Consider the following 13,197-nt stretch of genomic DNA (forward strand, 5'->3'; position numbering starts at 1 on the left):
AAAAAATCTTCAATTTAGATTTAATTTTATTTCAGCTTTCTTTCAATTACTAAAAATAATTTTAATAGTTTCACTTTTGGTTAACAATAACAACACTGTTTCATATTATAACAGCAGGTCTCATATTACATAAACATGATGTCAGGAATAACAAAGATGCTCCATTACATCCTGGCCATGTATACAGTACAGTATGTGTTTTTCCAAAATCATTTCATGTTACCAGCAGGAAGTTCTTCAGTGTTGTCTGGGACACATCACCAATTACTCCACAATGGTAATCTGGCAATTAAGTAGGCCTGACTGCTTCCTGAGGTGGACTGAGTGACTGGATCAGGTTTAAACAGGTCAGATAATCCACATACTGTCAGAGCAGTGCATTATCTCAGAGATCTGTTCATCTGAGCAGCTCTGGTGTGTCATGATTAATATGCACAGTCAGTACTAGAGGCCTGAGCTCTCCTTCAACAAAACAGACTTGTTCAAATAATCTCTTAATGAGGGTTTAACCATATGCAGCGCATGTTCATACGGCAAAGTTTATCGATTTATTGCTTCACCATTATCTCAGGACACATTCTACAGCAGAGGAAACACAGCGATTACAAATGAGCCAAAGAGCTTTCATTGAAAAATAAAACACTGTTACAACTCTTTTATATTCAGTTTGTGCTTTAATTTGCATTTAACTCTATGCATCAGGAATGGGAGAACTTAAGATTTGGTGGCTTGCTGCTACAAGTCCAATTAATCAGCCATTATTTGGAAATGTCAACAAAGTCTGTTTGAGCACTTGCAATATTTCTGCAAAAGTGGAAGCTTCTGGTTAAATTACTAATGGATAACAAAGATTGCAGTTTCCATCTCAAGTAAGCATGATTTAAGTGAATTAACCCTTAAAACTGGACTATACGCCACTCTGAATGAATGCAATCTGCTATATGGCAAGTAATTAAGAAAAAAATCTTTTGAATTAGACGCTCAACAATACTAGAAGCATCTAAAATAGTGTGGTAACATTTGTACAATTGCATGATTTGACGTATCAATACAAGTCTGGAGGAGACCTGTTGCACAGATCACCGACTGACAAGATAAAAGTTGACTTTTAATGCACTGCTCGCTCACTGCACACTCACAGGTGCTGAATGATAATTATCAAACTCTTTAATGTACAAAAAGCAATAATATCAGACACGTGTCCAGATTCATGAACAGGTAGGGAGATCATAAATCTCATATATATTAATCAAAATGTTACTTTTAAAAAAACAAAATGCATCAATAAGTCAAAGTTTTGACATTACATGACAATAAAAACTGTTTGCATCTTATGATAAGAGGTCTTCAAGGCCACATAAGTCAAAAAAATAGTGCATTTGTAGTGTAAACAGGAACACAAAAAAAAAGGTAAATGTGACTTTTTATCTCACAATTCAGACTTTTTCCCCTCAGAATTGGAGATATATACTAAGAATTACAGGATATGAATTGTGAGATATAAACTCTGAATTGTGAAAAATTAACTCTGAATTGCGAGATACAAATGAGCATATTTATTATTATATAACAAGCTTGTTTCCACCACGGAATAAAAATTTTTTAAAAACTCCTTATGACTTTTACCTTGTTTCTGCAAATGTTAGTTAGCATTTCCCAATTTTCTGACAATCCAGGCTTTTTTTTCTCAGAATTGTGAGATAAAAATTCACAATTGCAAGAAGAAAAGTCCCAGTTGTGAGATTTAACCTCACAATTGACAGAAAAAAAAGTCCAAATTGTGATACACAAAGTTTTTTAATTTTTTATTTTTGCCGGAAAAAAATAAATAAAATAATAAAGTCAAAAAAAAATAATAAAGAGGTAATTGCTTTTACCTTGTTTCATGATTTGTGAGTTTACATCTCATAATTCTGATTTTTTTCTCAGAATTGCAAAGAAAAAAAGTCTGAACTGTGAGACAAAATGTTGCAATTACCTTTAATTTTTTTATTCTGTGATGGAATGAGCTTCCATAATGACAACCTACATATCTAACAAGTAAAAACTGTTCCAAAACAAGATATACTGAAGCTTTTGACTTCTTGCAAAAGTAGTATATGTACTGTAAGACGCTCCCCAGAAAATCACTGCATTAACTGATCATAATTAGATCTGATCACAAATCAGCAAACTGTCTTGACTAACCACAAGCGATCAGATCACCCGAAATGAACGTTTATCCCAAGGCCGCTCACCTCGGAGTACTTCCCCCTGTAATTGCCGAGGCTTCTCTCCAGCCGGTGCAGGCGGTTCAAGAGCTGCTCTTTAGACAGACTCTCAGCGCTGCCGGGCGAATCCTCTGCCTCGCTCTCGATGTCCGACGGAGGGTCGAACGCCGGCGACGACTGGGCCTCATTCTCTCCGACGAGAGTGAGCGATTCTCTGGAGGAGCTTCTGACCAGACTGTCCCGGGAGCCGGAGCGGAAGAGCCCTTCACCGCGGGCCGAACCCCGGAGCAAAGACTCCACGGAAGAAACCTTCTGCTGCAGCTTCTGGGCCAGAGACTGAGACTCCTCTTTCTGGAGGACAACGAATACTTTGAGTATACAAGCATTCTAAATAATGAGAATTAGATATAAAATAAGTAGATTCTGTTTAAGGTCAAAGATTCAAACTGTGATCAAGCCTATTACTCAAAAATGACAGCAATGACCAGTCGTGAAACGATTCACATCAGAAATCCAATAACAACTACACAAATGAGCTGCCACCAAAAAGATACATTTACATAGAATATATATATATAAATACATATTTAATATATGATATACTTAAAATATAAATATATGATATACTTAATGTTTATTATATAATTTCTTAATTTTATCATTTTTATTTATATATAATTTACATAATATACAAATTCCGTAAAATTTACGGTAAAAAACCGGCAGCTGTGGTTGCCGGAATTTTACCGTAAAAAATACGGTAGCAACGTTTTAGGTTTTACTGTAAATTGGTATTTATGCACACAATTTATTGTATTGCCTGATTTATGCAAATTTCAATTTAAAAGAATTATACAACAGTAATTTTTTACTGTATACAATAATGATAACTTCTTTTGAGGGAAAATGTGTTTAATTGTCATGAAAAAAATGCAAAAGGGAGATGCAATGTCTGTCTGACACATACAGTAATGTGCTAAATTAATTTTGTTCAATTTGTTCATATATCTGAAGGAAGTCTCTTCTGCTCAGCAAAGCTACATTTATTTGATGAAAAATACATTAAAAACAGTAATATTGTAAAATATTTTTACAATTTAAAATAACTGTATTCTATTTGAATACATTTTAAAATATAATTTATTCTTTTGATGCAAAGCTGAATTTTCAGCATCATTACTCCAGTCTTCAGTGTCACATGATCCTTCAGAAATCATTCTAATATGCTGATTTGCTGCTCAAGAAACATTTCTAAAACAGTTATGCTGCTTCACATTTTTGCGAAAACTGATCATTTTTTTAAGAATTCTTTGATGAATAGAAAGTTCAAAAGAACAGCATTTATTTCTTTAAATGACTTTGCTGCCATGTATGCAAACAAAACAATTCTGCATCAGACACTGTGTATAAATAGTTTTGGTGCTTCAAATAATCTGCAATGCATGTCATTTAGTCACTTCAGATGCAATGTGAAAGGGTCTTAGGTCCAATTTGAAAAGTTCATGAATGCTAAATACATTAAAGCACATTAACTATTACTTGCCTGAGGAGAAGCGATTTCATCCCCGTTCACACTGCCTCTCGGAGAGCTGCCGGCCGCTTTAATGCTCTGCATCAGAACAGAACAGACAAGCATGAGTGAAAGTGTCTCTCTGCAATCAACAGGTCAGGTTAGTATTCCTCAGGCCCATCGTGCTGCACCCCGATTACTCTGGGAGCAATATTAGTTTTGCTACGAGAAATGCAGGGGCTTCTGGTTACACCAACCCTAACCTCATGCAACTCAGAGAGGAACACATGGGGTTAAATACAAACGTAGACAGCATAACTACTGCGTTACACAAACGAGGAGTTAAACACAGCAGCACTACACTAGGAGTTCGGCAGGAGTTAGACGGCCACAGCGTTCTCCCTGAGGCAGACGAAAGAAGTCATGGGTAATGTTACTCGGTTTATAATGATGGACATGAGAAAGTATCAACATCGTGATATTCTACTTCAGAACTGAATGATTTTTAAATACAAACAATATGTAAAAAAGCAGCACACACACACTGTATAATTATTTCTTTTTCAGGTATAACATTGTCAACAAGGCACTTTGGCAAGAATTTACTCTTTTTAACGTCCAATTAATGTTGTCCCAGTCTTAGCTAAAATGTAAATTTTACAGTCCAGCATTAAATATAGTATAAGTTAGATAAGTCATAAAATTAGAAAAGGATAAAAAAAAGAAAGAAATGCATTTAATGAATTTAAAATATAATATAAATGCATTAAAAAAAAATTATAATAATAATACTGCTGTTGTTTTTCATATCATTATAAATAATTAAAATATTATTATTATTATTATTATAATATAGTAATAATACAAATATTATCTAATAATAAAATATATTATCATTTATAATAGTAAGAATAATACCAATACTAAAATTTAAAATAATAATTATTATTTATATTATTGCTACTACCACTACTAATACTATTAATAATAATAATAATAATTATTATTATTATTATATGAATAATATTAATACTATTGTTATGGTTATTCGTCTTATTAAAAATAATATTGATAATGATACAATTTTACTAGTAATAATGATAAAATATATTATTTCTAATACTAAGAATACTAATAGTAAAAATAATAATTATTAGTTATACTACAACTAATAATAACAATGATAATAGTTTTTTTTTAATTATTATTATAATACTAATTATAATACTAATAATAATACTATATAATACTAATCAGCATATTATTATTATTATTATTGCACAGTTTACACTTGGCTCACATGCCTATATTTGACAGACATGTAATTCAGTTTATTATTATAATACTAATTATAATACTAATAATAATAATACTATATAATACTAATCAGCATATTATTATTATTATTATTGCACAGTTTACACTTGGCTCACATGCCTATATTTGACAGACATGTAATTCAGTAATATAGTTACTATAACTACTAAACTGTAATCTAGTTGTGGGAGGCATTCCTACAGAGAACATAAAACCACTGTTGCGTTGATCAGTTCATCTGAACGCTGCAGTAAACAGCAAGAAACGAAGAACTTGATTACCAACAGAAGCACACAATATTTCAGTTAAAATATAATCACTGCACATTAGAGGATTGATTCATCTATTAATGCAAAAAGATGAGTTTAAAGGGGTGGTTGATCGCGATTTCACTTTTTTAATGTTAGTTAGTGTGTAATGTTGCTGTTTGATCATAAACAATATCTGCAAAGTTACAAAGCTGAAAGTTCAATGCAAACGGAGATATCGTCTTTTAAAATTCTGGCAGTTTAATGCCTACAAAAACGACTGGTAAGGGACTACAACCAACTACTTCCCGGGTTCGTGACATCACAAACCCATTAAATTTCTTTTCGTATTTAAAAAACAGCGCTTTGATGCAAGCAAGTCGTATTTACATCAAAATCAACAAGTGAAGCTCACTTTCTGTTTGCTGTACATACAGAAGGCAATCCTTAAACACTTCAGGCCAAACGTAATAAAAATACAACTAATAAGACAGCATTATCAGACATTTTGCACTTTGATAACCTAAAGAACACAACATTATACACAACCAATTTTAGCAAATAAACGTGCTTTCAGTTTAGCATGTAAGCTGAACTAAACACATTTGTATATGCCAGACAAGGCCAGGGAAACTTTGACTATGTGCTGAAAAACAAATGTTTACACATCACAGTGCTCAGGGTGTAAAGTGTCAATGAAAAGGACACATATCCAGAGGATAGCATAATCATTTTGCCCATTTCTTCCCAATGAACATTATAATGAGGCCAGTAATACAGCAGATCACATGATCAGTGTTTGTTTGATGTGATTGGCTGTGCTGAATGTCAGCTGATGTGTGTGTAATGAGCTCAGGTGTATGTGGAGGATTATCCGTATCATCATGATCAGTCAGAGCTGAGCCTCTACCGTCTCCACAATCACAGTAATGTAGTGGAAGAGCAGCCTGTTACCGTGTAAAGTGGCCTTACTGTAAAACTGTGCCTTCTAAAACAAATTACAGATACACAGGGCTGTAAAAGGATTAAATATATTGGCTTCTTTTTTTATGCTTCAGATCAGTGTATTATGTGTAAATGTGTACACATACATAAATCAGTGTATATGTATTATATTATATTATTTAATAATTTCCAATTTATTATTACTTAATTATATTATTGTGATGTTAAATATGTCTGTAAAGTTTTGACTTGAATGATAGTCTTGGACTCAAAACCTTTTTTTTTTTAAATAAAAAAATAAAATAAAAAATACAATATAAATATAACACAATAAAATGTGTAATATAAATACATATATAAGATACATATTTTTAATATATGATAAATATAATAATGAAATTATATTATTAAATTATAAATTATATTATATGAAATAAATATTAATATAATATTGTAACAATAATAAAAATATTATATATATATATATATTAGGGCTGCACGATTATGACAAAAATCATAATTGTCGATTATTCCTTTGAAATTTTTTATATATTATTTCAGAATGAATGTAATTATCACAAATCTAAATGAGGCCTTAAAAGGACACTGGACTGAAGTGTTAAGAGGGAATGTATATGTGTGTGTGTGTGTGTGTGTGTGTGTGATTATGCGTGTGCGGTAAATTTATATAATATAATATATTATATTACTTAACTGATTAACATAACTGTTAGATCCTCCTTGAATCACTTTTACAATTATTCAACATTTTGTTGAATAAATGAGCGTAAAATAACTAAAGCGTGACACTTCGTTCAATGCACTGGGAAACATTGACACGAGTCATGCAAAAGGACCTTCAATGATCCAAATTTGGAAACACCTTTAAACAAAGAATTTGCCAAATTAATTTTACAAGGAAATCAAAAGAACTCTCAGGGAACAGCAAGGGAACATTCAATCTATGAGGATACTACTTAGGGAACGAGGCAGAGAATCCATTGCATTATCTAACACTATGGAAATAACATTCATTCCTGGAGATGCCAAATTAGAGGAACCATTCCGAGGTCCGAAAACGGAGAAAAGCAACTGCCATCCCACAAACCAGGCCTAACGAGGAACGCAAGATATTAGATGCAGGGGTTAGGAGCGAGATGCCTTTGAGTTATGCAGAGACGCTCAAGAAGAAAAGCTGCAAGCAGGTGTTACTCAGCCGGCCTCCTCTAGCCTATAACCTCCAAAGGCATCGCAGACGGGACGGGGACACAGGGTTGCTTTTATTTCTCGAGGGGTGAGGAAGAGGAGGCGATGTGTGAGGACAGACTCACCGCACTGGGCACCTGGGCCGCTTTGGGTCGATTTGAGTGGTCCAGAGCAAAGATAGTATACTCAGAGAGAAAAGCAGGCTCTGCTATCATCCCAGCCAGCAGCTGAACGACCCCCCCACACGAGTCAACGCATTAATGACGGGACCGAGGAGTGAAGAGCAATGAGAAAACAACACAATGAGTGAGACGACAGAGAAAGAGCCAGAGGATGAGAGAATGACATCTGTGGAAACAGAGAGAGAGTTGAGACAGCGGATCCACACCGAGGCTGCAGACCTACGCTATTTGATGTCTCTACCGAACCTGCTTTTGATTCTCTTGAATGTAACTGGCATCAAATCGTGATATTCTGTGTACAGAGACATCAAAAAGGTAAATCTAGCAGTCTTTGGCACAGAAGAAATTAGGGCTCAAAAATAAGGATGAGTTGACAAAGCTGTGTTGTCACTTTATTTTACGTTTAATGATGATGTACAAAGTTTTTTAATTAAGTATGAATTAAATATGTCTGTAAAGTTTTGACTTTAGTGATAGTCTTGGACTCTAACCCTTTTTTTTCCTTTCAAAAATATAAAAAATATAAATATAAATTACATATGTAAACATATAATAGAAATATAGCACAATAAAATCTATAATATAAATACATATGATATAAAATATCATATAAATACAATATTGAAATTATATTATATAAATGTATATAAATTATACTATTTATTACATGAAATAAATATTATAATATAATAAAATACAATAAAACATATTATATAAATATTACATTATATAACATATTCACTTTTAATATAAATATTATGTAAATATAATAAATATTATTTACATTTATATATATTACTTATATTACTTATTATGTATAAATAAATATTATATAAAATATTTACATTTAAATATAAAATATATAAATAAAAAACAAAAAAATAAAAAATACATTTGTATATTTAAATGTTTTTTTACAATTCTGACAAATACATTTATACATTTGTGTAATTGTATTAATTGTCGTGGGCTAGTGAAAATGTTGGCAGTGCTAGTAAAAAATGAACAAAAAAACCCATATATCCTTATTGTTGAGCCCCAGAAATGCTGAGATGAATTTATTCTGAGATCTGATGGAAATTTCAAAAAGAAATACAAACAGAAAATGTGGTAGAAAGACAAAGGTACAATCATAACTTCGGCTCACTGATCACTCAGTAAACCAGTTTCCCTGCAATGGTGATATAATATATTCTGAGGTACATTCTATTTGAGCTGCGATTCATGAAAGAGGACAAACACATCAATAAAACAAAAAATAGCAACTTGATTCGTGACAAAACTCCAAAGGATAAACCAAGCAGAATGTCTGAAAGTCCATTACTATTTCAGAAGGTGTGTCATTATTTACCATGTTTAAAGGTTCATGCTTCAAAGGAGGTTCAATGTCACGGTCCAGAAATGACAAAACTGAATCATCTAGACTATTATTAGCCCGCATTAGTACAATAATAGCATGTCATGTGGTAACCGACCAGCTGTAGGTTATCAAACTGATTTGATAGCTCTGCACAAAGTTCTCTGTAAAACAAGAGGTAGATCGTTTAACTTAAACAAGCATTTGAAATTCACAGAATAATAAATCAGAATCTATTCCCCTAGACCAGTTCCAAACCGTTGTGGCCCCAAAAAGCATTTATACACTTAAAGGACACTTAAAACGTTAAAATTCCATATTAATTTATTTTAATTAACGACAGCACAAGCACATTTCTCAGGTTTAGAAATATGAAATTATAGCTACACTGTATAAATTTACTGTAAAGTAAATGCTTGAATTATAGATTGGGTCACGTTGCATATCTCGCACGTCTGACAAACACCAAAAGATCACCTTAAGTCGATTAAATTCATGTGCTATCTTTCGAAAAGCCTGTGTTATGACAGTATGGTGTGTTCTTATTCATAACAGTACAGATATTCTACACACAAGAGTTAAAGGGCGTATCTGGCACATAGAAGCAGTGGCTGCTCATATACATGCACTCAAGAGCAATGAGAAGACGGGCTGCTTGCGTCTGACCGCTCACCTCTCTGTCACTGGGGGAGGCCGGGGCATCTTGGTGCAGGAAAGGGGGTTGAGCGCGCCTCTCTCCTGAACTCACCTGCTGGACACAGACATGTGCGTCATACATCAAGACGCGACAATCGCAATCAGTGCACCAATTACACTGCTGGTCAAACGTTTGGAATAATTACGTTTTTTATGTTTTTGAAAGTCATCTCTTCTGCTCTCCAAGGCTGCATTTATTTGATCAAAAAATACAGTAATATTGCAAAATATTATTACAATTTAAAATAACTGTTTTCTATTTGAATACATTTTAAGATGTAATTTATTCCTGTGGTGTAAAGCTGAATTTGCAGCAAATATATATATTTGCTGCAAATTCAGCTTTGCATACACACACACACACACACATATATGTGACCCTGGAGCACAAAAGCAGTCTTAAGTCGCTGGGGTATATTTGTAGCAATAGCCAACAATACACTGTATGGGTCAAAATTATAGATTTTTCTTTTATGCCAAAAATCATTAGGATATTAAGTAAAGATCATGTTCCATGAAGATATTTTGTAAATTTCCTACTGTAAATATATTAAAACTTAATTTTTGATTAGATGCAAGCTGTTTTAGCACAATTACATTTGTTGCATTTCATATACAGTATATATATATATATATATTGTTTTTTTTGTTTTTTTTCAACAGGAATGCATTAAATTGATCGAAATAGAAATCTTTTGTAACATTAATACAGGACAGAGTTTAAATCTGTGTTTAACTGTATTGATTTCAACATGGATACAACCAAGCAAAATAATATTTTAATATGTTTTCAGTGTCACATGATCATTCTAATATGCTGATTTGCTGCTTAATATTTTTGTAGAAACTGTGATACACTACAAAAGTTTGAGGTATGCATGATTTAAATATTTAAAGAGTTTAAATCTGTGTTTAACTGTATTGATTTCAACATAGACACAACCAAGTAAAATAGTTTTTTAATATGAAAATAAATAAATAAATAGTTACCAAAAAATCCTGGAAATTAACAAAGTGTTCCTAAAATAGATTTTTTTTTTTAGCAAACTAAAGAGATAAAGACATATAATAGATAGATATAAATAAATGTATATTTTGGGGTCAAATATGACGCAGACATATTTTAATAATTTTCAGATTCACTCCCAAACTTCACATTATAATTAAACCAAACAGAACAAGTAGAAGTTTAACCTTTCAATATCAAGTCTGTTTAGGGAAACATGCTGAAGAGCTCTCGGCTCTGGTTAACAGGTCGGGCTGGTCTGTGGCTCATTAAAATACTTGGCAAGCAAGAAATGATAATGGAAACGTGGTATTAATAAAGAATACCACGATACATGTCCAAAATACCATAGCGGTGCCATAATATTATTTAAATATGCAGCTGGAGTTAGTACCATGAAAATACCATTATGTATGAATGTGATAATCACTCAACAACACCATGGTAAATATCAAAGTACCATATTATATCCATCTGATTGCTTCTTGGTACTGTTTTGTTAGTGTATATGTAATCCGCTAATTTATTAATGATTTTAAGAGCAAACATTGTCATTTAAATCTTTAATACAGTAATAAGAGTGTTAGGCTTCATAACTCTATTACATACTTCATGTTATGTTTTGTTTTGTTAGCATACATGCTACATGAGCAAAGTGCACTGACCTGCGCCTGCGCGCTGCTCCGCTGAGGCGACTGCTCCTCTATCACCTTCTGCTTCAGTTATGGGTAGGAAAATTAACATGCTGGGTCAAGTTAAAAAATTCAAGTGTCTCCAGAAAATTTACAGTTTGACAACAAGTTAAATTATCCACATGAATATTAATGTCACCAACCAGAATCATATCTGAACAAACAGGACTAACCAATGCAAGGAATGCCATAATCCTTAGATTATGAAGATAATTATTTTGTATTTTATTGAAGACAGCATACAGAACTTGTTAACATTTCAATGTTGATTTATAAGTAAGTATTAACTGACATTAATTCAAACACATTTCAACACTGAAAGTCGGTCATGTGCATATCATAATTTGACTTGAATAACTTGGCAAAATTAAAGTTTATTTTGTATTTTATTTGCATGAATGATCCTTAATGATAAATTGCTTGTGTTTTTGTAATGTAAACCCAATTACTGCACAAACAAACTGAAACTGGCTGGATAATTACACATTTTGCATGATCATAAATAACCTTTAACCTGTCTTTAACAATTATCTCCCAGTGTTTTCATTAGGGATGAGAGTCTGGCCTCATTTTTCTCATTCTTATATAATCAAACTCAGCATGAGACTCTGTGTGTGGTCTTTCTCAGGGGTTAAAGGTCACAGACTCTATCACAAGGGAAGTTGAAGTTTTACCCACTTGAACTGTGAGCAAAGCACCAGGTTTCTCCAGAGGGACTGTCACTGCAGAAACTGCACTGTAATTCACTTCAGATAACAAGTATCCACCTAATGAGCCATAAATATTTGATTACCGTGGGCTGTACGATTAAAAACAACACGTTATATACGGATGAGAAGTCTAGGTAATGCATATTCACACATGATCTGTTCAGTGGGTCAGTGTTGTTTGTGCTTTTACACATTAGTATTGCTCTCCATTGAATCTAATTGCTGTCTAGCAGGAAAAAAAACTAGATATTAAAGAGATCTCAACTGATTTTTCTTTCTTTTTGGTTTAATGTTGCACATACTCTTGAGAAGCTCTAGAGGGCGCTCACTATAACTGTATTAAAGCTGTAGTGTCTTTATGGGAACACTAATAAAACATCACATCAAGAGTGTCTCATAATATTTAAGATTCTGTCATTGAAAACCCATTATTGATCAACCATTATATTAAATATTGTAGAGATTTTCTTTCTTTTTTTCATTTCTTTTTTCTTTTACCTTTATTTATATAGTGCTTTATACAATACAGATTATCAAAGCAGCTTTACAGTGTTAAACAGGAAAATGTTTGTCAATAATGCAAGAGGACAATCACAAACAGTCAACTTTTCAGTTAAAGTCAGTTCATTGATGATTCAGTGATGTCATCATCCAGCTCAGCTCTCTTCCAATAGTGTCTGTGCAATCAAGCCGACAATATTGCCAGAAATTAAGCATCCCCAACTAAGCAAGCCAAAGGCGACAGTGGCAAGGAACCAAAACTCCATTGGTGACAGGAATGGAGGAAAAAAAACCTTTGGAGAAACCAGGTTCAGTCGGGAGGGCCAGTTCTCCTCTGGCCAGACGGAACCAGCATGGCATGGTTTAATTCTAGGCTGCAACACAGGTCAGATTGTGCAGAGGACTTGTCAGTGCAGAGTTGACAGAACCGGGCTAATATGGTCATACTTCCTGGTTCTAGTAAGAACTCTAGCTGCTGCATTTTGGACCAGCTGGAGTCTGTTTATTAAGCGCGCAGACCAACCACCCAATAAAGCATTACAATAATCTAACCTTAAGGTCATGAACGTATGAATTAACGTTACTGCATTTGACATTGACAGCATAGGTTGTAATTT

The 13,197-nt window shown here is 33.1% G+C and overlaps 1 protein-coding gene across 7 annotated transcripts in view; it reads right to left on the reverse strand.

Annotated features, from left to right (window-relative positions):
* Positions 1–11,395, reverse strand: part of LOC107733336 (golgin subfamily A member 4-like) — a 42,175-nt gene extending 30,780 nt beyond the window's left edge. For 3 of the 7 annotated variants that reach the window (XM_016544911.1, XM_016544912.1, XM_016544910.1), the window contains exons 1-4: positions 9,649–9,713; positions 7,562–7,663; positions 3,754–3,819; positions 2,238–2,561 (exon numbers count right to left, since the gene is read on the reverse strand). In XM_016544911.1, coding sequence (XP_016400397.1) covers positions 2,238–2,561; positions 3,754–3,819; positions 7,562–7,651 — 480 coding nt within the window. In that variant the 5' untranslated portion in view covers positions 7,652–7,663; positions 9,649–9,713. Of the gene's footprint in view, positions 1–2,237; positions 2,562–3,753; positions 3,820–7,561; positions 7,664–9,648; positions 9,727–11,342 lie in introns of those variants that run through there. The other 4 variants (XM_016544916.1, XM_016544915.1, XM_016544914.1 and 1 more) reach the window with 4 other exon arrangements.
* Positions 11,396–13,197: the final 1,802 nt, after the last annotated feature.

The sequence above is a fragment of the Sinocyclocheilus rhinocerous genome, unplaced genomic scaffold (assembly GCF_001515625.1).
Source record: "Sinocyclocheilus rhinocerous isolate Xijiao unplaced genomic scaffold, SAMN03320098_v1.1 scaffold790, whole genome shotgun sequence".
In the NCBI taxonomy this organism is placed as follows: domain Eukaryota; kingdom Metazoa; phylum Chordata; class Actinopteri; order Cypriniformes; family Cyprinidae; genus Sinocyclocheilus; species Sinocyclocheilus rhinocerous.